General features: G+C 42.9%; 1 protein-coding gene across 8 annotated transcripts in view; it reads right to left on the bottom strand.

Moving 5' to 3' along the window:
• The window catches only part of klhl22 (kelch-like family member 22), a 121051-nt gene that overhangs the window by 53873 nt on the left and 43622 nt on the right, over positions 1–23556 (bottom strand). For all 8 annotated transcript variants that reach the window (XM_073055599.1, XM_073055596.1, XM_073055600.1 and 5 more), the window contains 2 exons: positions 15168–15886; positions 8116–8308 (listed from right to left, as the gene is read on the bottom strand). In XM_073055599.1, coding sequence (XP_072911700.1) covers positions 8116–8308; positions 15168–15886 — 912 coding nt within the window. The remainder of the gene's footprint in view (positions 1–8115; positions 8309–15167; positions 15887–23556) is intronic.

The following is a 23556-nucleotide window of genomic DNA, read 5'->3' as shown; positions in this document are numbered from 1 at the left end:
CAACCTCACACCACATAAATATATTTTTCCTTAGTGTTCTTCCCCTTTACTTCATACTTGTGACCTTGAGCAGAGGGAACAATCTCCTGCTGTCCATGCAGCACACACAAAGTGTAGTGAGTGGAGGGCAGGAACATGGGAAGTGGTGAGCAGGTGCCAAGCACACAGGTTGCTTTGTCCTATACGGCTCGGGGTGCTGGAGAATTGCTGGCACTGCACTAACCTGTGTAAGTGGGCAGTTTTCCATCTTACATGCAACATGGATGGTGGAAAGGCTATGGAGTGTCAGGCAGGATACCCAATCTGTGACCTGCTTGGTGGACAAAATATAAATATGGCTGGTCCAGCTGCAGTTCTAACCCCTAGAATGTTAATTTATTCCATTGCATGAAAATGGTAAGTGGCTGTATTCCCTTCTTGAGGATGGCCATTGATGAGAACTTAAATAGCTAGATCTCTCGAGCCATTTATTAGCCCATGCCTGAACACTACTGACAAAACAAAGGTTGCTCTATCTGTTGAGGAGTTAGTTAGCAATTACTATATAATCACCAGAAAGAATTCCCTTATGATGGTCTGGAGCTAACAGGTCCTGGGAAAACCCAAAACTAACATTAGTAAGCAGGTTATTTATGTGTAACTATAAGATGGTGGCATTTTCGGACACACTAGCCTCTCATGGGCCAACCAAACAACACACACAAAATGCTGGAGGAACTCAGCAGGCCAGGCAGCATCTATGGAAAAGAGCAGAGTCAACGTTTTGGGCTGAAACACTTTAGCAGGACTGGAAAAATGGGATGAGAAGAGCAAGGAGATGGGGGAGGGGAGGAAGTACAAGGTGGTAGGTGATAGGTGATACCAGGAGAGGGGGAGGGTGAAGTGAAGAGCTGGGAAGCTAATAGGGTGAACAAGTGGCTGGAGAAGTGGGAATCTGATAGGTGAGGGTAGAAGACCATGGAAGAAAGGGAAGGGGGAAGGCCACCAGAGGGTGGTGATGGGCAAGTACGGAGATGAGGTGAGACTGTGAAATGAAAATGGGAATGAAGGGGAGGTAATTATCGTAAGTTTGAGAAATTGATGTTCATGCCATCAGATTGGAAGCTACCCAGACGGAATACAAGGCATTACTCCTCTAGCCTGAGTGTGGTCTCATTGTAGCAGAAAAGGAGGCCGTGGACTGACATGTTGGAATGGGAATGGGAAGTAGAATTAAAGTGGGTGGCTTTTGGGAGATCCCACTTTCTTGGCCAAGAAAAAACAGGTGTTTGGTGAAACAGTCTCCCAATCTATGTTGGGTCTCACCAATATACAGGAGACCACTACCAGATTCAGTAGATGACCTAAACAGACTCGCAGGTGAAGTGTCACCTCACCTGGAAGGATTGTTTGGGGCCCTGAATGTTAGTGTGGGCGGAAGTGCCCCTGCAACCTTAGTCTCTCCTTCCTCCACCACCACTGTGTCTCTCAGGTCCCACCATCAGCTCTTAGGTACCTAGGGATTCCATCTTCCTCCCAGCCCCACCTTCCCTGAGCACCCCAGCCCTCCTGTTCTCAGACACTGCTTATCCATTTCCCCTCTGATCTGTGCCAGGTCTTCACTATTCCCTCTGACTTTCCCTTCTCTGAGGCAGAACACTCTCTCCTCAGTAAGGGCCTCACTTTTGTACTCTGCGCCCAAATCTCCCTGAGTTCTGCACCTCAGACACAGAGCTCTTCTTCTGCCACCTCACCTCCAAGCTTACTTCTTTGGCAAGGACTCTCCAGCCCACACGGATGACCTCTTCTCTTGTCTTCAACTCTCCTCTTCCTGGACACTCTGCTCTGGGCTTCTGCCTGCTCTGGATCTTTTCATTGCTAACTGGCAACGAGATACCAACTGTCTCGACTTTACCACTCCTCTCTCCAATTCTAACCTCACTCCTTCTGAACTGCTCTCCTCTAGCTCCACACTAATCCTAACCCGCAGATAAGAGAGATGCTGTAGTAGTCTGGCAGACTGACCGTTATCTTGCTGAGGCCCAGCGACAACTCTCAGACACCTTACTTGCCCCTCAAACATGACCCCACTAAGGAGCACCAGGCCATTGTCACCCGCTCCATCAATGATCTGGGGATCTCCTATCCACTGCCAGCAACCCCACCTCCCCATTCTGCTTCCTACCCAAGATCCACAGACCTGCCTCTCCAGGTAGGCCCATTGTTTCTGGTTGTTCCTGCGTCACCAAGCTTCTATCTGCGTATCTCGACTCTGTTTTATCCCCCCCCCCCCCCCCCACCCTGGTTCAGTCCCTTCCTGCCTTCACATGCCTTGGATCTTTTCAATGACTTTGAGTTCCCTGGCTTCGATCACCTCATTTTCACTCGGATGTCCATTGCTTATAAACCCCCATCCCCCATCGGGAGGGCCTCAAAGTTCTCTGCTTCTTTCCAGATAATAGAAACCTATCGGTTCTCACTCTCAATAATTTCTCCTTTGGCTCCTCTCACTTCCACCAAATCAAAGATGTAGCTATGGGCACTTGCATGGGTCCTAGCTAAGCCTGCCTTTTTGTTGGCTACATGGTATCACTGTTACACTGCCTGCACTGGTATCACTCCCCAACTTTTCTTACACTACACTGACAACTGCATTGGGGCTGCATGCTGAACTCGTTGACTTCATCAACTTTGCCTCCAACTTCCACCCTGCCCTCAAATTTACCTGGTCCATTTCTGTCACCTCCCTCCCCTTTCTCGATCTCTCTGTTTCTATCTCTGGAGACAGTTTATCTACTGATATTTTTTACAAAGCTACTGATTCTCACAGCTACCCGGACTCAACCTCTTCCCATTCTGTCACTTCTAAAAATGTAATCCCCATCTCCCAGTTCCTCTGTCTTCACTGCATTTGCTCTCAGGATGAGACTTTTCATTCCAGAACTGCCTGGTCTGCTGAGTTCCTCCAACATTTTGTGTGTTGCTTGGATTTCCAGCATCTGCAGATTTTCTCATATCTGTGGGCCAACCAAAGGTGATTTTGCCTTTTATAAACACCTTTTTTTATGATCACAAAACAATGCTGGGTATTAAGAACAGCCAGTACTGCAGGTTCTCCCTATCAGCAAGCTGTTTTTTCCTTGATGGAGAAACTGGACATGATTCGGACCGTGTTAGAGCCTGCTACAGAGAGACACTGCAATGGTGAAAGTGGTGGGTAGTCTAACAGCGAGTGTTTGTCTTGGACGTTTCTCTTGTGATCATTGTTAATGTGACATACAGCAAGTCCGTTTCCCTAGGAGCTGCATGGCCTCTGTTGTAGTGAGGACTAGGCTTCAAGCCACAGGCTTGCCTTTTACAGATCCAGGAGAGCAAGGCACGGAGCTGGTCCCTCCTGTTGGTGTTGTCATCCAGTGTTTGCCCGGTGGAAGACTATCTGGATTTCATGTGTGTGCCTGTATATTTGTCTGCAGACTGCTAAGAACTGCTTAATCTTGCTGTTAACACCCATGCATCATCAATTTAAAGAACATGGGATATATATATACATATATATATTGTTATGATACCAGCCCCCTCCTTTGTGAGAATTGCAAGAGCCCTAGTGAAAGGGGGGTCAATGACCCGAGAGAGAGAGCAAGAGAGAGAGAGAGACAGGCTGAATGGACACAGGAAATGGAAAGACAGCGACGTGCTGGATACCACATTCCACTGGGACAAAAGCTGGCGACTGTGGCATTGTTCTCAGGAGACACCTGGGAACTGCAGACGTGCCAACTCGCAGGGACATTGTAAAGCCCTCGGGCAAAGTGGGCTGGTTGAGAGAGAGATTGTATCACCTGCAACCTGATTGACACCTGAGATCCCGTGAGGCAGTATAAAGAAGGGTCTGAAAGAGGACGACCCTCAGACGCACCAAGGAGACACCAAGAAGCATGATAACGCTTCCCGTGGGAACGGGAAGCCATTTTGAAATAAGCCACGTGCGTTAAATTCCGAATGCGGGGTTTGTGGCTGGAACCAACGGAAGATCGCTTTTAACTAACAACGGGGAAGATCGCTCCCCTGATTCCATGGATGTTTTGGGCAAGTTTTTCCGTTTATCTCTCTCTCTCTCCAACACGTGAAACCAAAAGGGAAAAGCCTGCAGACTTCAGAGTGACTCTTTATATTTCCAATTGGACTCAGTATTATACCCTAGACAACGAAAGAGCTTATTTCTGAGTGATTATTAATGTGCCTGCGTTTTAGATTGAGTATTGACGCATGTTATCTGAATGTTTGTATTAACCTTAATTTTTGTGCCCCTTTATTAATAAAACTTTTGAAAATAGTAGCATTGGACTTCAACTGACATATCTATCTTTGCTGGTAAGTGAAACCAGTTACTGGTTTCATAACAAGATATATATAAAATTTGTGTGTGTGACCACCTGTTTACTTGCTATCCTATATGTGCTATATATGCCTTGTGCTGTGTATGACTGTTGGCACTGTGCTTTGTACTTTGGCCCTAGAAGAACGCTCTTTTGTTTGGCTGTATTCATAGGTCCTCATGTGTGGTTGAATAATAATTATACTTAAACTTGTAATGTCCCTCAGACATCTTCCATGATCTTGCTGATGACTGACAATAGACTGATGAGGATTGGATACATACTGCTTTTTGTGTAGGGGACACACCTAATCAGAAACAAGACAAATGTTTAGAAGCAACACACACAAAATGCTGGTGGAATACAGCAGGCCAGGCAGCATCTATAAAGAGAAGCACTGTCGACATTTTGGGCCGAGACCCTTCGTCAGGACTAACTGAAAGGGAAGTTTCTCCTTATAGAAGCTGCCTGGACTGCTGTGTTCCGCCAGCATTTTATGTGTGTTGCTTGAATTTCCAGCATCTGCAGATTTCCTCGTGTTTGCTTTTGAAATGTTTTAGAAGTTTGAAGATAACACATTAAACCTAGAAAGGTTGAAGGATTCTTTATCCAACATTCTATTTGATGATTTTCCATTTGAGTGTGTCAGCCCCACAGGAGGAACTGAAAGCTCACAACCAGAGAATGTGCTATTCTAGACCCTGCCTCGCAAAGTGACCGATGTACCAGCATGTTGGGAATATAGTTACGGATATAAGGTGTGTTGGTAGGGGTTTGAAGAACATCGACAGAGATCTTTAGCTACAAGGACCCAGAAATTATATTTTTCCTGTTTAAAAAGAGTAGTTGAGACAAACCAAGAAATTAGATCAATGATAGGAAATTACTGGAGAAGAATTTTGCATCTATATGTTACCCTATATGTGCTATATATGGCTGTGTAGATGCTGGCCATGTCTTACAAACTTGACTGAGTTTTTCTGAGGAGCTGAGGAAGATGACTGATGAGGGTCAGGCAATGAACTTTGTATTCATAAATATTAGTAAAATTTTCAACATCATCCCTTCATGGTAGGCTAATCCAGAAGGTTAAGGCACATAGTAGTAGATTAAATTCAAAATTGTCTTGGCCATTAAAGGAAGAAGGTATTGGTAGAGGGACATTATTCTGATTGGATATGTATGACAAGGGGTTTGAGTGGTATTATTCCACACAATCAGTGCCCGGGCCCCTGTTTGTGTTATAAGTAAATTATTTCCATGAAAATGTAGATAGGCTGATTGGTAAGTTTGCAACTGACAGATCATCAGCAGAGATGTGGATGGTAAGGAAGGATATAAGGTTGTAAGTGTGAAGTGTTGTACACAGTGCAGACAACACTTCACTCTTGCAAGGGGACATTAAACAGTAAATGTTAAGACATTTGGGAACATTGATGTTGGATAGAGGGATCTTGGGACGCAAGCCATAGCTCCTTGAAAGCTGCAACTGAAGTAAATAGAGTGGTAATAAAGACATATGGCATGCTTCTCTTCATCGATCACAGCACTGACGGTAAGAGTTGGGAAGTCATGCTGCAGCTTATAAAGCTTTGGTTATCTACAGCATTATATGCAGTTGTAGTCACTACATTATAGGAATGACATGGAGGCTTAGGAAAGGGGGCAGAAGAGGATGTTGACTTGATCATACAGTATCAGCTCTATGGAGAGGTTGGGTTATTTTCTCTGGAGCATCAGGCCTGAGGGGAGGCCTCTTAGATCCTGTAAGAGATATGGATAGGGTAGACAAATAATAAAGAGCACAAGTTTAAGATGACAGGGAACTTTAAAGAAGCTTAGGAGGCAAATTAAAATTTATTTTTAGACAAAGTGGTAGGTGCCTGGAATGTGCTGCCTGGGGAGGTGATAGAAACAGATACAATAGCATCTTAAGAGGCACTTGGAGAGAAATGTGAACAGGCAGGGATTGGACAGATACAAAACATGTGTAGGAAGGTGAGATTAATTTGAATCGGCATTATGCTTCACACAGATATCATGAGCCACTGTAGGGTAGCGGTTACAGCTCGGAGCACTCCAGGGTTCAGAGTTCTACTCGGACGCCATTCTATAAGGAGTCTCTGTACGTCCTCCCCATGAGTTTTCCATGGGTGCTCCTATTCCTTTCCACAGTCCGGGCAGGATAATAGGTCATTGTAAATTGTCCCATGATTAGGTTAGGGTTAATCGAGGTTGTCAGGGGTTGCTGGGGCAGTGTGGCTCTAAAATAAATAAGGAAAGGGCCCATTTCCTATGCTTTGCTGTTCTATGAAGATGAGCATTTTCACAAGATAATAGGACAAAGTAGCTTGAAAATAAAGATTGTTTAAAACATTCCGTTTCCTGAAACGTAACAAACTTGATCCTCACTCAGAATAGGAGAACTTTCCATTTATACCTTAAGGTAAGAACTGAATACTTCCTACAAATCCCCTTCCACAAGGACTAGAAATTTCAGTGCTGAATGACCATAAGGAATACATTCTGCCCTGCTCGCCACAAGGTTTTGCTCCCAGGTGAGCTCAGTGACTCTCATGGAGGCAGCTTCACGAAGTCCCACAGGCCACAGTGACCCTGTGATTTCAGTCTCTGAGGCCAACATGACAGCATCCTTCAGGAGGGTATACCCACAGAAAGCATCTGGTCCAGAAGGGGTACCTGGCCAAGTACTGAAGACCTGTGCTAATCAATTGGCTAGTGTTTATAGATATCCTCAGCCCCATGCTACAGTAGTCTGAGATACAAACTTGCCTCAAACAGGCTTCAATGTACTGGTACCAAAAAAGAACATGGAAACCTGCCTCAATGGCTATTGTCCAGTAGCACTTACATCCACAGTGACGAAGTGCTTTGAGAGGTTGGTGAATAACATCAACTCCTGCCTGAGAAGCAACTTGGATCCACTCTAATTTGCCTACCGTCACAACAGGTCAACAGCAGATGCCATTTTATTGGCTCCTCACTCAACGCTGAAACATCTAGACAGTGAAGATGCATCTTCATTGAAGCTCTAATGCTATTCTTAAGTTTGCTGACAACACCGCTGTTGTTGGCTGAATCAGCATATCGGAGGAGCCCATTATCGACTGCAGGAGGAGAAAACTGGAGATCGATGAGCCAGTCCTCACTGGGATATCAGAGGTGGAGAGGGTCAGCAACTTTAAATTACTTGGCACCATCATTGCAGAGGATCTGCCCTGGGTGTAGCACTTAAGCGCCATTACAAAGAAGGCATCAGGAAGAAGGTAAGCAGCTGAAGGTCCCACACCTCCAGGTTCAGGAACAGTTATTACCTCTCAACCATCAGGCTCTTGAACCAGAAGGGATAACTTCACTCACCCCAACACTGAACTAATTCCACAACCTATGGACTAATTTTCAAGGACTCTTCACCTCATGTTCTCAATATTTATTGTTTATTTTTTATTGTTATAAGTTTGGTTTTTTTTTTGTATTTGCAGAGTTTGTTGTCCTTTGCACATTGGTTATTTGGTCTGCCTTTGCTATGTGCAGTTTTCATTGATTTTTCGTGTTTCTTTGTATTTACTGTGAATGCCCATCAGAAGATGAATCTCATGGATGTACGTGGTGACATTTATGTACTTTCATAACAAATTTAACTTGGACTTTTGACCTTTAAGCACAAATCACAATAACAAATGGGAATAATATACCTATATGAAGCTACAAATTTTTGACAATATTTATCTGTACATACCTCCTTTTTCAGCGGTGCCATATATTCCCAAGAATTTAACCGGGGGTCATAACGTTCCACCACATTTAATTCCTGGTGGTAGTCTCGGCCTCCGATTGCATACAGATACTCGCCCACTACACACACACAATGGTCAGCATGTGGCTGCTGCAACGACTGGATTCTAATCCACTTGTTGTGCCGGGGATCGTACCTTAAAATTAGAATCACACTGCCTGAGATGTTTTACTGGAGTACTCAGTTCACAACACATCAAATCAACAACAGGAAAGCAAGGTAAACACTCCTTAAACACTCCAAGGTAAACATCACAAGCTTGTTCAAGGTTGAAAGCAAGAATTTAAATTGAAAGGTCAGAGTACAGGAAAAGAAGTAGGCCCTTTGGCCCATCTAGTCAGTGTCAACAATTGAAACTACCTAGTCCCATCAACCCGCACCCAGACCATACCTCTCTACCTTCTCCTAAACACCGAAACTGAAATTCCACCCGCCACTTGCCCTGGCTGCTCATTCCACACTCTCACCACCCTCTGCGTGAAGAAGTTTACCCTCATGTTTCCCTTAAATATTTCACCTTTCACCCTGAACCCATGACCTCTAGTTGCAGTCTCACCAAATCTCAGTGAAAAAAGCCTGCTTGTAATTACCCGATCTACACCCCTCATAGTTTTGCATATCTCTATTTGTCTTCCCTCAATCTTCTACTTTCTACAGCGTTAAGTTCTAACCTATTCAATCTTTCCTTACAACTCAGGTCGCGGCACCATCCTTGTAAATGTTCTCTGTTCTCTTTCAAATTTATGCACATTGTTGTTGTAGGTAGGTGACTAAAGCTGCACACAATAGTCCAAATTAGTCCTCACCAACCTTTCATACACCTTCAACATAACATCCCATCTCCTGTATTCAATATTTTCATCTATGAAGGCCAATGTGGCAAAAGCTTTCCTTATACCTGTGACGCCACTTTCAATGAATTATGGACCTGTATTCCCAGATCCCAGTGCCCTACTGAGTAAATCTTATGTAAGACCCACCCAAAGTGCAACACCTCACACTTCTCTGCATTAAATTCTTTAAACAAGAAATGAAGCCATTTCAATTCAGGAATAATAAAAATAAAGCAAATGCATTAATGGAGATATTTAACAGTTTATCCTCACCTTACTAACCACAAACCTTCTTATTACAGGACTGCATTCAAACTCATTATATTCAGAATAACAATGCCAGATCCACCTATGTAAGAGCTGATATTGTTATGAGTGATGGACAGACCTGATGGAAATGGGGTGCAGAGTTAACCATTCCCAACCCCCCCCCCCCGAGAACTACAAACTATTGCTGTTGTTATGCTGCCACTGAGAGAGAGAGATAAAGCCCAGGTAAGAACATCTGCTACAGATAAGAGGGAGAGACAGACTGTTGATTTATTGTATTTTGACTTTTCCTGGATTATTTACCCTTCACTACAAGGACTTTACTTTGCTCGTTAACATTCCTCAGGAGATAGCAGGAGTGGCCTGATTTGATGGACACAGTCATTCAGAGTTGATGGATAGCTGAGACCCCGTTAGTAGGGATAAAAGACAGGTCTGGGGAGACACCCTTCAGACACACCAGTGGACACTGACTGAGTGTTGTGAACCCACAGAAAGGTGGGGGCTTCGGAGACCGAACCAGGAGATCGGTCAGTAAAGCTCACAGTGTTACAGCAGGGCCGGTGGGGACTTGTGTGTGTGTCCACTCATGCCAGAGTGATGAGTCCACCACAGAAGAACGGTCTAGCTGAAGAACAGATGGGTCATAGCTGAATGGCCACAACGATACGACAGAATAAGAAAGCAATAGGTTTGCCTGCTGCAGCTGTTACATCTTGCTCGCTCTCTCTCTCCAACGATTACAACACAACAACCATAACCACCTCAGCACGCATGTATGAACTGAACTGAATCTTATACTTTTCTATGACAATTCATTTACCCCTAGACATTGATAGAGTTTGTTTATTATTGCTTTTATTATTCCTACACTTTTAGGTTTATTACTGCTAACTTGTTTTATATGTATATTTGCATTTTTGATACTGTATTGTGTAGTTTACTAATAAACATCTTTAGTTTTGGTACCACCAGACTCCAACGGATTCTTCTTTCTCTGCTGGTCTGACACCCAGTTACGGGGTATGTAACAATATAAATTCTGGATGAAATTCTGTTAACAAATGAAGACACGTGCTTATGAACGAGAAAAAACACAGCATGTCATTCTGGTGATACCACACAAACATTACAAATGACAAAACTGTGAAAAGGACCACTATAGGCAGACTGAGGTATTGCAGAACTGGAAAAGTTGTACTTCCCATGGGTAATACAACAAGACCAGCATAAGACTAAAAGACATTAAGAATTAGGCCATTCAGTCCATCTAGTCTGCTCTGATGTTCCATTGCATCATGGTTGATTTTTTTTTTTCTCAACCCCATTCTCTTCCCTTTTCCCCATAACCGTTTATAGGTTCTAATCAAGAACCCAACAAGCTCGATTTTAAATATACCCTATTACTTGACCTCCACAGCTGTCTGTGGCAATGCATTTCACAGCTTCACCACTCTGTGGCTGAAGAAATTCCTCCCCATCTCTGTTCTAAATGGACGTCCCTCTACGTTGAGGCTCTGCTCTCTGGTCCTAGACTCCCCCACAATAAAAAACATCAACTCCACTACATCTAGGCCTTTCAATACTCAGTAAGTTTCAACAAAATTACCTCCATACATTAACCCTTTAATTCCCAGAATCATTCTCTTGAACCTTCTGTGGACCTCTCTTATGTCAGCACATCTTCTCTTAAATAGACAATAGACAATAGGTGCAGAAGTAGACCATTCGGCCCTTCAAGCCTGCACCGCCATTTTGAGATCATGGCTGATCATCTACTATCAATACCCGGTTCCTGCCTTGTCCCCATATCCCTTGATTCCCCTATCCATAAGATACCTATCTAGCTCCTTCTTGAAAGCATCCAGAGAATTGGCCTCCACTACCTTCCGAGGCAGTGCATTCCAGACCCCCACAACTCTCTGGGAGAAGAAGTTTTTCCTTAACTCTGTCCTAAATGACCTACCCCTTATTCTCAAACCATGCCCTCTGGTACTGGACTCTCCCAGCATCTGGAACATATTTCCTGCCTCTATCTTGTCCAATCCCTTAATAATCTTATATGTTTCAATCAGATCCCCTCTCAATCTCCTTAATTCCAGCGTGTACAAGCCCAGTCTCTCTAACCTCTCTGCGTAAGACAGTCCAGACATTCCAGGAATTAACCTCGTGAATCTACGCTGCACTTCCTCTACAGCCAGGATGTCCTTCCTTAACCCTGGAGACCAAAACTGTACACAATACTCCAGGTGTGGTCTCACCAGGGCTCTGTACAAATGCAAGAGGATTTCCTTGCTCTTATACTCAATTCCCTTTGTAATAAAGGCCAACATTCCATTAGCCTTCTTCACTGCCTGCTGCACTTGCTCATTCATCTTCAGTGACTGATGAACAAGGACTCCTAGATCTCTTTGTATTTCTCCCTTACCTAACTCCACACCGTTCAGATAATAATCTGCCTTCCTGTTCTTAGGGGTGCAAAACTGCTCACAATACTCCACAAGTGTGGTCTGACCAATGCCTTATAAATCCACGTTACATCCTTGCTTTTATATTGTAGTCCTCTTGAAATGAATGCTAACGTCGCCACCGATTCAACTTGTAAGTCAACTTTTAGGGAAACATGCATGAGGACTCCCATGTCTCTTTGCACCATTGATTCATTAATTTTCTCCCAATTTAGACAATATCTATGCCTTTATTCCTTCTACCAAGATGCATGACCATATGTCTCCCTACACTATATTCCATTTGCCACTTCTTTACCCATTCTCCCAATATGTCCAAGTCCTTCTGCAGACTTCCTGCTTCCTCAACACTATCCATACCTCAACCTATATTTATAACATCTGCAAGCTTGACCACAAAACCATCAATTCTATCATCCAAATCACCGACATATGACTTGAAGAGTTCTCAACACTGACTCCTGCAGAACACCACTAGTCACCGGCAGCCAACCAGAAAGGCCACCTTTATTCCCACTTTTTGCTTCCTGCCATTCAGCCAATCCTCTATCCAGGCTAGTATCTATCCAGTAATACCATCAGTTCCACAATCTCTTCAGTGACCTCTTTCAGAACCCTGGGGTCCATCAGGTCCAGGTGACTTATCTACACGCAGCCCTTAGTAACATTCACTTCCTCACCCGACACTCTTGAATTTCTGGCATACTGCAGTGTCTTCTACAGTGAAGATTGATGCAAAATACTTAGTAAGTTCAGCCGCCATTTCTTTGTCCCCATTACTACCTCTCCAGTGGTCCAATATTCACTCTTGCCTCTATTTCACTCTTTATATATTTGAAAAAAATCTTTTGATATCCTTTTTATTTTATTAGCTAGCTTAACTTTGTATTTCATTTTTTCTCTCCTTATAGCTTTTTTAATTGCTTTCTGTTGGTTTTCAAAAGATTCCCAATCCTCTAACTTCCCATGAATCTCTGGATAGATTGTCTGCCCTCCGGTTTGCTTTAATTCTGTTTTTAACTTCCTTGTCAGACATGGTTACGTCACCCTCCCTTTAGAACACTTTTTCCATCATTATCCTGCACCTTCCAAACTGCTTCCAGAAACTCCAGCCATGCTGCTCTGTCATCATTCCTGCTGGTGACCTTTCCAATCTTACTTCAGTGGTTGGTAAGTTGATGAGAGAAGATCCCGAGAGGCAGGATTTATGAAATTTGGAGAGACATAATATGATTAGGAATAGTCAGCATGGCTTTGTCAAGGGCAGGTCGTGCCTTACGAGCCTGATTGAATTTTTTGAGGATGTGACTAAACATATTGATGAAGGTAGAGCCGTAGATGTAGTGTATATTTCAATTTTAGCAAGGCATTTGATAAGATACCCCATGTAAGGCTTATTGAGAAAGTAAGGAGGCATGGGATCCAAGATGGCAAAGAGTGGTTGTAGACGGGTCATATTCTGCATGGAGGCCGGTGACCAGTGGTGTGCCTCAGGGATGTGTTCTGGGACCCTTACTCCTTGTGATTTTTATAAATGACCTGATGAGGAAGTGGAGGGATAAGTTAGTAAATCTGCTGATGACACAAAGGTTGGGGGTGTTGTGGATAGTGTGGAGGGCTGTCAGAGGTTACAATGAGGCATTGATAGGATGCAAAACTAGGTTGAGAAGTGCAGATGAAGTTCAAATCACATTAAGTGTGAGGTGGTTCATTTTGGTAGGTCAAATATGATGGCAGAATATAGTATTAATGGTACGACTCTTGGCAGTGTGGAGGATCAGAGGGATCTTGGGGTCCGAGTCCATAGGACACTCAAAGCTGCTACACAGGTTGACTCCGTGGTTAAGAAGGCAAACAGTTCATTGGCTTTCATCAATTGTGGGATTGAGTTTAAGGGCCAAGAGGTAATGTTTTAGTTATATAGAACCCTGGTCAGACCCCACTTGGAGTACTGTGCTCAATTCTGGTCGCCTCACTACAGGAAGGATGTGGAAGCTATAGAAAGGGTGCAGAGGAGATTTACAAGGATGTTGCCTGGATTAGGGAGCATGCCTTATGAGAATAGGTTGAGTGAACTTGGCCTTTTCTCCTTGGAGTGACAGAGAATGAGAGGTGATCTGATAGAGGTGTACAAGATGATGAGAAGTATTGATCGTGTGGATAGTCACAGGCTTTTCCCCAGGATTGAAATGGCTAGCACTAGAGGGCACAGTTTTAAGGTGCTTGGAAGTAGGTACAGAGGAGATTACAGGGGTAAGTTTTTTATGGAGAGTGGTGAGTGCATGGAGTGGGCTACCGGCAGTGGAGGCAGAAACAATAGGGCCTTTTAAGAGGGCTACACGGAGCTTAGAAAATAGAGGGCTATGAGTAAAGCCTAGGTAGTTCTAAGGCAGGGACATGGTCGGCACAGCCATGTGGACCGAAGGGCCTGTATTGTGCTGTATGTTTTCCACGTTTCTATGTTTGCAGAACAGTTTCACTGCTCCACCCTTGTAATACTGGAAACTGGAAGAATTAAGGGCAGGTTCACACAATTCCATTCACTGTATCACACACAAAATGCTGGAGGAACTCAGCAGGCCAGGCAACATCTATGGAAAACAGCACAGTCAATGATTCGGACCGAAATACTTCAGCAGGACACTGAAAGGTCTCGGCCTGAAACATCAACTGTACTCTTTTCCATAGATACTGCCTGACCTACTGAGTTCCTCCAGCATTTTGTGTGTGATACTTGGATTTCCAGCATCTACAGATTTCCTCTTGTCTATTCGCTGTATTACAGCAGGACCGGCTGTTCAGGGGAGGGGATCACTGTACTCCACCACAGTAATACTAGAAGCTGGAAGATCACAGAGCAGTATCACTGAACTGACAGAAGTGATCACTTTCTGACCATTTTTTAAACAAGGAAACATTTAAGAAAATAACAAGAGGAAAATATGATGAAAAACAGCCTATTTTGGACTTCTCAGTTCCTGTCCCAGCGCTGAAGCTTGTATAAACCTACACTAGAAATCACATTGGAATGCCTTTAAAAGGAGGCTATTCCCAATTGACTTAATAGCTATCCACAATAGCTGCCTTGTTTTGTAACTCCTGCTCTCAGAACAAAAATGAATGTTTATCATCCTGGTTCCTGCCCTTATATATACCCCGGTACTTATTCTATGAACATTGTAAGTCAAATGGAAACACAATAGGAATGAGATGTGATGTTTCTCACTCAAAAACTAAGCTCACAAGAGTTCTTAGAAAGCTGCTTAACTGCTGAAACCACTTGTGCTTTCGAAAGGAGGAGGCAGAATGGAGAAGCAAGAGCGTGAACATTCTTGTAACAACTACTGTATTAGTTGGAATTGCAAACTATTCTTCACTAAAATGTATTCCCTCATGCAAAATAGAGAAAATAATGATGCCATACCTCCAGCAGCTCACCTCTGCTCTGTACCCTGCAGTGTTGTTGTCTCCACCCACAAGGTAAGCAAAGTTGTTTAAAACAGCAATGCCCTGGTTTGACATTTTTGGCATCTGTGCCTGGGTTAAAGTTTGCCATTCCTGGCTCAGTGGGTTCAGAAACTTGACCTCATCACTTAAATCATCATCTTGGGATGAATACATCCCTCCAAATCCCACCACACATTGGAATCCGGATCTCAACTGTGTCTGTGGGGTCTGAAGCACAGGCTGGAGGATCTCATTCTGGTGGTAAGCCAGGGCATCTGCTAGGACCTCCTTGAGAGGACAAGGACTCAGGCGATTGTACAGTTTCTGAAACGTCTGCTGCTCAATCAGTGCAAAACGGACCATCTCCAGTAGCTTTGGGGGGTCATGTAAGGAGACCTGGTCTCTTTCAATTTCCTCCTGGGTGTAGTGGTAAAGCAGGGCAGCCTCATACACATCGTTCTCAGAGCTTGCTTGCAGCTTGTCACTGCTCAGCAGGCGCTGTACCTTGGCCAGGGGCAATTGGCGGTAGGTCTCTGTCCTGCTGAAACTCAGGAAATTTTCCAGGATATACAAGTCGATTCTGTCACTCAGCTGAGCTAGACTGTAGTGCTCAGCCAGTCTGTACAGCTCAAGTATGTTATCATCATCAATCCAGGAAATGAGGAAGTCAGTGCAGAAATCGATCACCTCTGGAATCTGGATCAAGCAAATAGAAAGCATTCAAAAATCTCACACAAACCCTTCTCCACAGTGCTGCTTCAAAAGCTGTGAAGAGTCCGCACATAAGCAGGGTCTTCAGCCCACTGAGTCTGTACTATCAAACACTCATTTACAAATTCTGCAATAACCCCATTTTATATTCTCCTCACATTCCCATCAACTCTCTCCCTCACCCCCACCTCCACCAGTACCTTAGATTCTACCACTCATCAAACATTTCTATGTCAAACATGTAGAGTAATTTATTGTGGCCAATTAATCTACCAACATGTATGTCCTTTGGATGTGGGTGGAGAACGTACCAGCTCCAGACAGTGTCCAAGGTGATTGTTAAAGCAGCTCTACTAGCTGTGCCTTTCAAAAGCACTGTAGAGTTGGACTACATTATCCTTCTATGGCAAGAATAGCCATAAGATGGGGAGAACTGGAATGTGATTTTATGATCACATACACTTGCACTGAATGATCTTACTTCTTCAGAATAAGAATATGTGGTTTATGATGATTGGCAGGGATTCGAATCAGCTGATTAGCACCTTTCTTCACTGGGTAGTTCCTTGAGGTTTTGTGTAGTGTTCAAGTAGCCAGAACAATGTATTTCTTTCTGAAACAGCCACTGCCTCTCATACTCAAACTTAGATCCCACCATACCGTAATGGTTATTGGGAATATACATATTTCTACCCATGGGAATCAGATATTCATGGACCAGGGCTGTGTTCGATAAGCGCTTGAGTGAGAGCAAATAAACAGTTAACAGCACCCTGTCTTTAGCCCTGAAAGTAGCCATGTATACACATTTCTTTCTTTCTTTTGCTAATGGTCAAATTGAAAATTTAAATGTTGAATAAAACTAAGCCATTTACAACATGTTGCTCAGTATTCACTAAAGGGCCTGGGGTTACTTTTTTGTCACTGAATAGATACAGAATTTAATTTGACACAAAATCCAATTGCCATAAGCTAACCAAAGGTAATGTCTAACTGTAGGAAATTTTTTAATATGTCTACAAGATTTGAAAAAAGCATTACCCCAAGAATAAGTAAACTTTTCAGAGGTCATACAGCTCAGTGTGCCTTCTAAAAATTCATTCAATGGAGATGGGTAGTATTGTCAAGGCAGCGTGCCATCCCCAAACTGTCTCATGAACTGAGAAGCTAAAGGGCCTGAAGTCTTTCTACTCTTAAAGGACACCAATGAATGAAAGTCTGGTAGTTTCATGGTCACTGCTTCTGATGCTAGGTTAGCTGAATCCGACCATCCCAACTACTATGGTGGAAGAATTAACTCATCTCACCAGATGTCTCCAGGCTTCTGGTCTGCTTTTCCAATTATTTACCCCACCATATCCTGATCCTATGTCACTGCTGGCAACTGCATTGAACAAGAGCAAGATCATTTGGTTAATTAACTTATCCACTGTGTTTCTCTCACAACAGAAAGGACACATATAAGAGATTCTGAAGGTGACACCTCTGTGGGACTATGGATTCTGCAGGAGTCATTGCCTCTAGATGGATGAGGTATGAAATGAAAAGTGTGGAAATAACAAAATCTGGTTCCTGTAAATTTTATAAACATTTTCCTGGCTTAAACAGTAACTTAAAGTAAACTGAATTACTAACAGTTATATTATTTTGATACTTGTTGCAAAGACTTACACATGTGCCATGTGGAGTAGAAAGTAACCAGTTTTAATTTGTAGATGAATGAAAGGTGTATTTGCATAAAGCACAGAATGTGATTACAAAGTAAGGTGCTTCAAAGAAACATCAGTTAAAATATGTCAGCCCCAGTCAAAAGAGGAGGGTGCCATGAGGCCAAATACACAAAGAGGTTTAAAGGACAAATAAAAATCAAAGAAATTCGAAGAAGCATTTACGGAGCTCAGTGCCAAGTAAACTGCAGATACCATTGCTAAGGATGTAAGGCAGGAAGAACAGGTGCACTAGACTTACAGGAACGGAGAGATTTGACATATCAAGTTCAAAGACTGTTATAGAGAGAAAGGAGACTACAGAAGGATACAAGGAGATTCATTGCAGGTAAATTCCTAGAAAATCGAGTACAGTGTGGGAAAATGGTTGTTCTGTCAGGAATAAAGGAAGAACATTATCTAAATGGTGAGAGATTGGAATGCTTTGGAACTTTCTTCCTCAAAGGGAAACCACTGCATTTGATTAATTTTAAGACAGAGGGAAACAGATTCTTGATGAGCAAAACAGTGAAAGGTACCACGATACACAGGAATATGCAGATGAAAGTAACTGGGACAGACAGGAATATGGAGCTGACAAGTACCAGGATAGACAGGAATCTGAAGCTGACTGTTACCGGGATAGACAGGAATATGGAGCTGAAAATAACTGGGATAGAAAGGAATATTGAGCTGAAAGTAACCGGGATAGACAGGAATATTTAGCTGAAAGTAACCGGGGCAGACAGGAATATGGTGCTGACAAGTACCAGGATAGACAGGAATCTGAAGCTGACTGTTACCGGGATAGACAGGAATATTGAGCTGAAAATAACCGGGATAGACAGGAATATTGAGCTGAAAATAACCGGGATAGAAAGGAATATGGAGCTGAAAGTAACTGGGACAGACAGGAATCTGCAACTGACAGGTACGGGTTAGATAGGAATATGGAGCTGAAAATAACTAGGACAGATAGCAATATGGAGCTGAAAGGTACCAGGACAGACAGGAAAGTGGAGATGAAAGTAACCAGGACAGACAGAAATATGGAGTCGAAAGTAATAGGGATAGACAGGAAAATGGAGCTAACAGGAATGGGATAGAGAGGAATATAGAGCTGAAAGTAACCGGGATAGACAGGAATATGTAGCTGACACTGTCGGAATAGTCAGAAATATGAAGTTAATCGGAATAGACAGGAAAATGGACCTGACAAGAACGGGATAGAGAGGAATATGGAGCTGAAAGTAACCAGGATAGACAGGAATATGGAGCTGAAAGTAACCGGGATAGACAGGAATATGGAGCTGAAAGTAACCGGGATAGACAGGAATATGGAGCTGAAAGTAACCGGGATAGACAGGAATATGGAGGTACCAGGATAGATGGGAATATGGAGCTAACATCAGCGATGATACAGAATCCTACAATGCAGAAACAGGCACTTCAGCCCATTTCTACAGCTATATCTCTGAATGATGAAGCAGCCTCAAGAAGCTGAGTGATATCTCTTTACAGCACGGAAGGATGTAAACACTGTACACAATGTTCAAAAATGTTAGACGTAAACCATGATGGACTTGTGGGACTTGGTTGGGATAGCAGGTATGGTTGAGTCAGATTTACAGAAGTTGGACTATTCAAAGCAGGGATTAGATTTTCAATGTAAACAGCAGGGAGTAATAGGAATGGATAATATATCATGGGACAATATAAAATATTCTTGGGGATTACTCAGGAGTGAGAATAACCCCACTCCGGTTCCCTGGGTTCTAAAGTGGCCAATGAGGCTAAAATGTCATAATATCCAAATTCTTGAGCTAAGATTTAATGCAAATGACAACAACAGGAAAGTGTCCACCACTGTCAGTTAATCACATCTCTATCTCTGGGTTTATGTTTGTAAATTTAAGACCCTCTCCAGAGCCTTATTCTTCATAGTTGGATGTGTCAATGTTTCAGCTGAGGCCTAAAACTGAGCAACCCCTTTTCCTCCCAGATGGATATAATGGATTCAAAGGGACTATTTCAACAAGGGCAAAAGAGCTATCTTAGAGTTCAGGCCAATATTTAAATTTCAAATGAATTATGGTTATTATCATATTGGTGTTTGAAGGAGCTTGCCTCACATACAGATACATTTTAAAAGTTTTCCATTATCTACACTTGAATGACTATATCAAATTGTCTGTAATCCACTTTGATGTGGCTTGAAACAGTACTAATAAATACATTGTTTCCTTCTTTCTAATTTCCCCAAGATGCAAAATCAAACAAAAATTTAGCAACAAATGTCACAATTCTGCACAAATGAGAGCTCTGGTGCTACAAAATATGGATACAATTGGATGGATGGATGGATATATTGAATGGATATAATTGCCACATGATTAGACTGGGTAAATATCACCAAAAGTGAGGTCAGTTCAAGTGAAGAGACATCAACAATCCACTGATGCTGCCTGACCCACTGAGACCCCCCAAGGGCAGTTCACTCTGTATTGCTCTGAGAGCACAGTGTCGTTCCAACACAACCATCTTTGGAGTGCACAGCTGAAAGAGAGCAGGTCTTGGAGAATAAAGGAATGAGTTTATTTTAAACTGATTACAGAAATGCTGCAATGGAAGATTGGAAAACCTTGACAACAGGTTATTGAAGGTTTGACCAAGGAAAAGAAAAGTAAGTGTATGACAGCTATTGACCAATACATTCAAGCATGTCCCTTGAGGAATACAGAAGAGGATTTAGTAATAAACTAGAGCAATAAACTAGGGAAATAAATTAGGAGGGCAAAAAGAGGCCTTGAAAGTAATGAAGAATGTCAAGCAGACCAGGTCAGATATAACAACAGTGATAGGGATTTCAATCACTGGAGAAGCAGACAGGTGTCTCTCTAACCAAGGATGTGTAACTCCAGGATAGCATATTGGCTCTGTTACTAAGAGCAGGAAAATCACTGAATAGTTGCAGAGCATCTTGGATGGGGAGGTTGAAGTATTAGCAGTGGTTCAAGCTGGTAGGAAAAGGGAATGAGCATATTTGAAAGAGGTTATAAAGGATTCTTGAAGGTAGTTAACAACACCTTGTGCTAATGAATACAACAACATGAGGAGATGAACGCACAACTGCAGGGGTGGTGCAAGAGGAAAGATGTTTGAGGGGCAGATGAGCAACAGCATAGCAGGACCAGGAACACTGACCTCCTGAGCGTAGGCTCCAGCTGTTGGAGAAGCCAAGAGCACATGAACCTTACAGAGAATTCAGGAAGGAGCAGAATAAGGAAAAAAATTGGAAAAGTACTAAATGAAATAAACAGACAACAGAAATAAAAGCAGCAAAAAAAAAGCAGAGTGAAAGTACAGAGAAATGTTAAATGGTAAAATTCAATATGCTACAACAGAATGCTAATAATCTGCTATTCTACTTTCTGGAACCTGCATATATTCAACATCTAGCTCACCGTGCTCTGTTTCTCAGGCTTCCTTTGAGAGCACTGTTGCCCTACACCCATGCTCCTTTCAATCTCTGTTTGCTGCACTCACCTTAAGCTTACCGAGTTTATTATAAAACATTTAAATAAAAGCAAACTAAAGGTGTGTCTGTGTTTTATTAGGGGAAATATCTGATAATCAGGAACATCTATCTGCCTGTTCAGCCCCTAGTGTACTTGATTATCAGGTTTTTACTCAATACTGAAATGCATGCAAACAGGATGGATGAATTAATACTTCAAACAGGAATAAATGGGTACAAGGAAGATGCCTATACAGAAATGTGGCTGCAGGTTAACTGGAGCTGGGAGTTTAACATTCAAGATACTTGAGCATAAAATGGTACAGTAAAAAAAACAGAACCTTCAGCCCATAATGTCTATACAAACCATGATGCCAATTTAAACCATACCTCTGCCTGCACATGGCCTATTATCCCTTAATTCCCTGCTTGTTCACCTGTTTAAATGTTATCCGTTCTGCTTCCATCACCCAAGACCTCGGCCTTCACCCTGCCTTGTGCAGCTAGATCCTGGACTTACTGTCAGATTGCCGGCAGGTGGTATGTGACGAGATCTGAAGGATTATTCTAAGTGGACTGTTCCTTTAAAAAGAGAGAGAGGGAGCAAACAGCGTGTGTGCTATTTCAGCAATGAAGAGAGAGAGATAGTCTGTGAGTTGCCTCAGAAACTGAAAGGCAGACCTATATGATGGGCAGCTCATGTTCAGTGCTTGTGGAATATATACAAGGTCAGTTGGCTTTGTAATCAGACACGCCAGACACCAAGGAAGACCGACACTGGTTGAGCTTTGTGTGCCCACGACAAGGGTGGGATTTTTGCTCACAGTGTGGACAAAGGGGTAACCAGTGGAACGCTATCGGTGTGTTTAACCCTTGCCAGGGTTGACAGCAGTACCATGTGAAGATGGCACCCTCTTTTTGTGGTCACAGTGGGTGACTATAAGTTTCGGGAGCAGGAGGACAATGTGGAAGATCGAGGGCATCGGCACTGGGAAGACAAAACATCTCTCTCTCTCTCTCTCTCTCTCTCTCACTCTACTCAATTCAAATTCTAGAAATGAACTGACTACTTACCATACCACCGTAAGACTGTATAATCTAATCACCTGAGCTGGGAGAAGCTTGGGAACTTTATTTACTCACTTATATATGCATATACTCTGCTAACCTGTTTACCTTATCTGGTTTTATATTACTATATCACGTAGTTATTAATAAAATCGAGTTTATAACGGAAGACTCAGACTCCAGGTGTGTCCATTTCTGCTGGTCCTTTTTAACCCATTACGGGGTACGTAACAGGTAAAAGTGGGCTCCTTCACCTCTGTCCCTCTGACTCTCAACACAGGAGCCCCTCAGGGTTGTGTCCTAAGCCCGCTCCTTTACTCTCTGTATACCCATGACAGTGTCACCACCCACAGCCCCAATCTACTAATTACATTTGCTGACAATACTACACTGATAGGCCTAATCTCAAATGATAACGAGCCTGCCTACAGAGAAGAAGTCATCACCCAGACACAATAGTGTCAAGAAAACAACCTCTCCCTCAGTGCTGCAAAAACAAAGGAGCTGGTTGTGGATACAGGAGGAATGGAGACTGGCTATCCCCTATTGATATCAATGGATCTGGGGTTGAAAGGGTATGCCTTAAGTTCCTCAGCATACACATCACCGAGGATCTCACGTGGTCTGTGCATACCGGCTGCGTGGTGAAAAAAAGCACAACAGTGCTTCCTTCACCTCAGACGGTTGAAGAAGTTTAGCATGAGTCCCAAATCCGAGGTACTTTCTACAGGGGCACAACTGAAAGCATCCTGACTGGCTGCATTACTGCCTGGTATGGGAACTGTACCTCATTCAATCACAGGACTCTGCAGAGAGTGGTGCGGACAGCCCAGTGCATCTGTAAATGTGATCTTCCCACTATTTAGGACATTTACAGAGACAAGTGCATTAAAAAGGGTCTGAAGGATCATTGGGGACCGGAGTCACCCCAACCACAAACTGTTCCAGCTGCTACTATCCGGGAAACGGTACGACAGCATTAAAGTCAGGACCAACAGCTCCAGAACAGCTTCTTCCACCAGGCCATGAGACTTATTAATTCACACCGATATAATTATATTTCTATGCTATATTGACTGTGGTGTTGTATATACTATTTATTACAAATGACTATAAATTGCAAATTGCACACTTAGAGACGTAACATAAAAATTTTTACTCCTTAGGTACATGAAGGATGTAAGAAATAAAGTCAATTGAATTCAATCTGGCAGCATCTGTGTGAATACTTGCCTTGTAAATCTTTAAACTTTCCACCTCTCACCTTAAATCTATACCTTCTAGTCTATCGTAATTCCATCCTGAAAAAAAAGACTATTTATCCTACCTATGCCTCTCATAATTTTATATATTTCTATCAGATT

Source organism: Hemitrygon akajei, chromosome 9, assembly GCF_048418815.1.
Source record: "Hemitrygon akajei chromosome 9, sHemAka1.3, whole genome shotgun sequence".
NCBI lineage: Eukaryota > Metazoa > Chordata > Chondrichthyes > Myliobatiformes > Dasyatidae > Hemitrygon > Hemitrygon akajei.
Note: the sequence above shows the minus strand (reverse complement) of the source record. Positions and strands in the feature narration are given on the sequence as shown.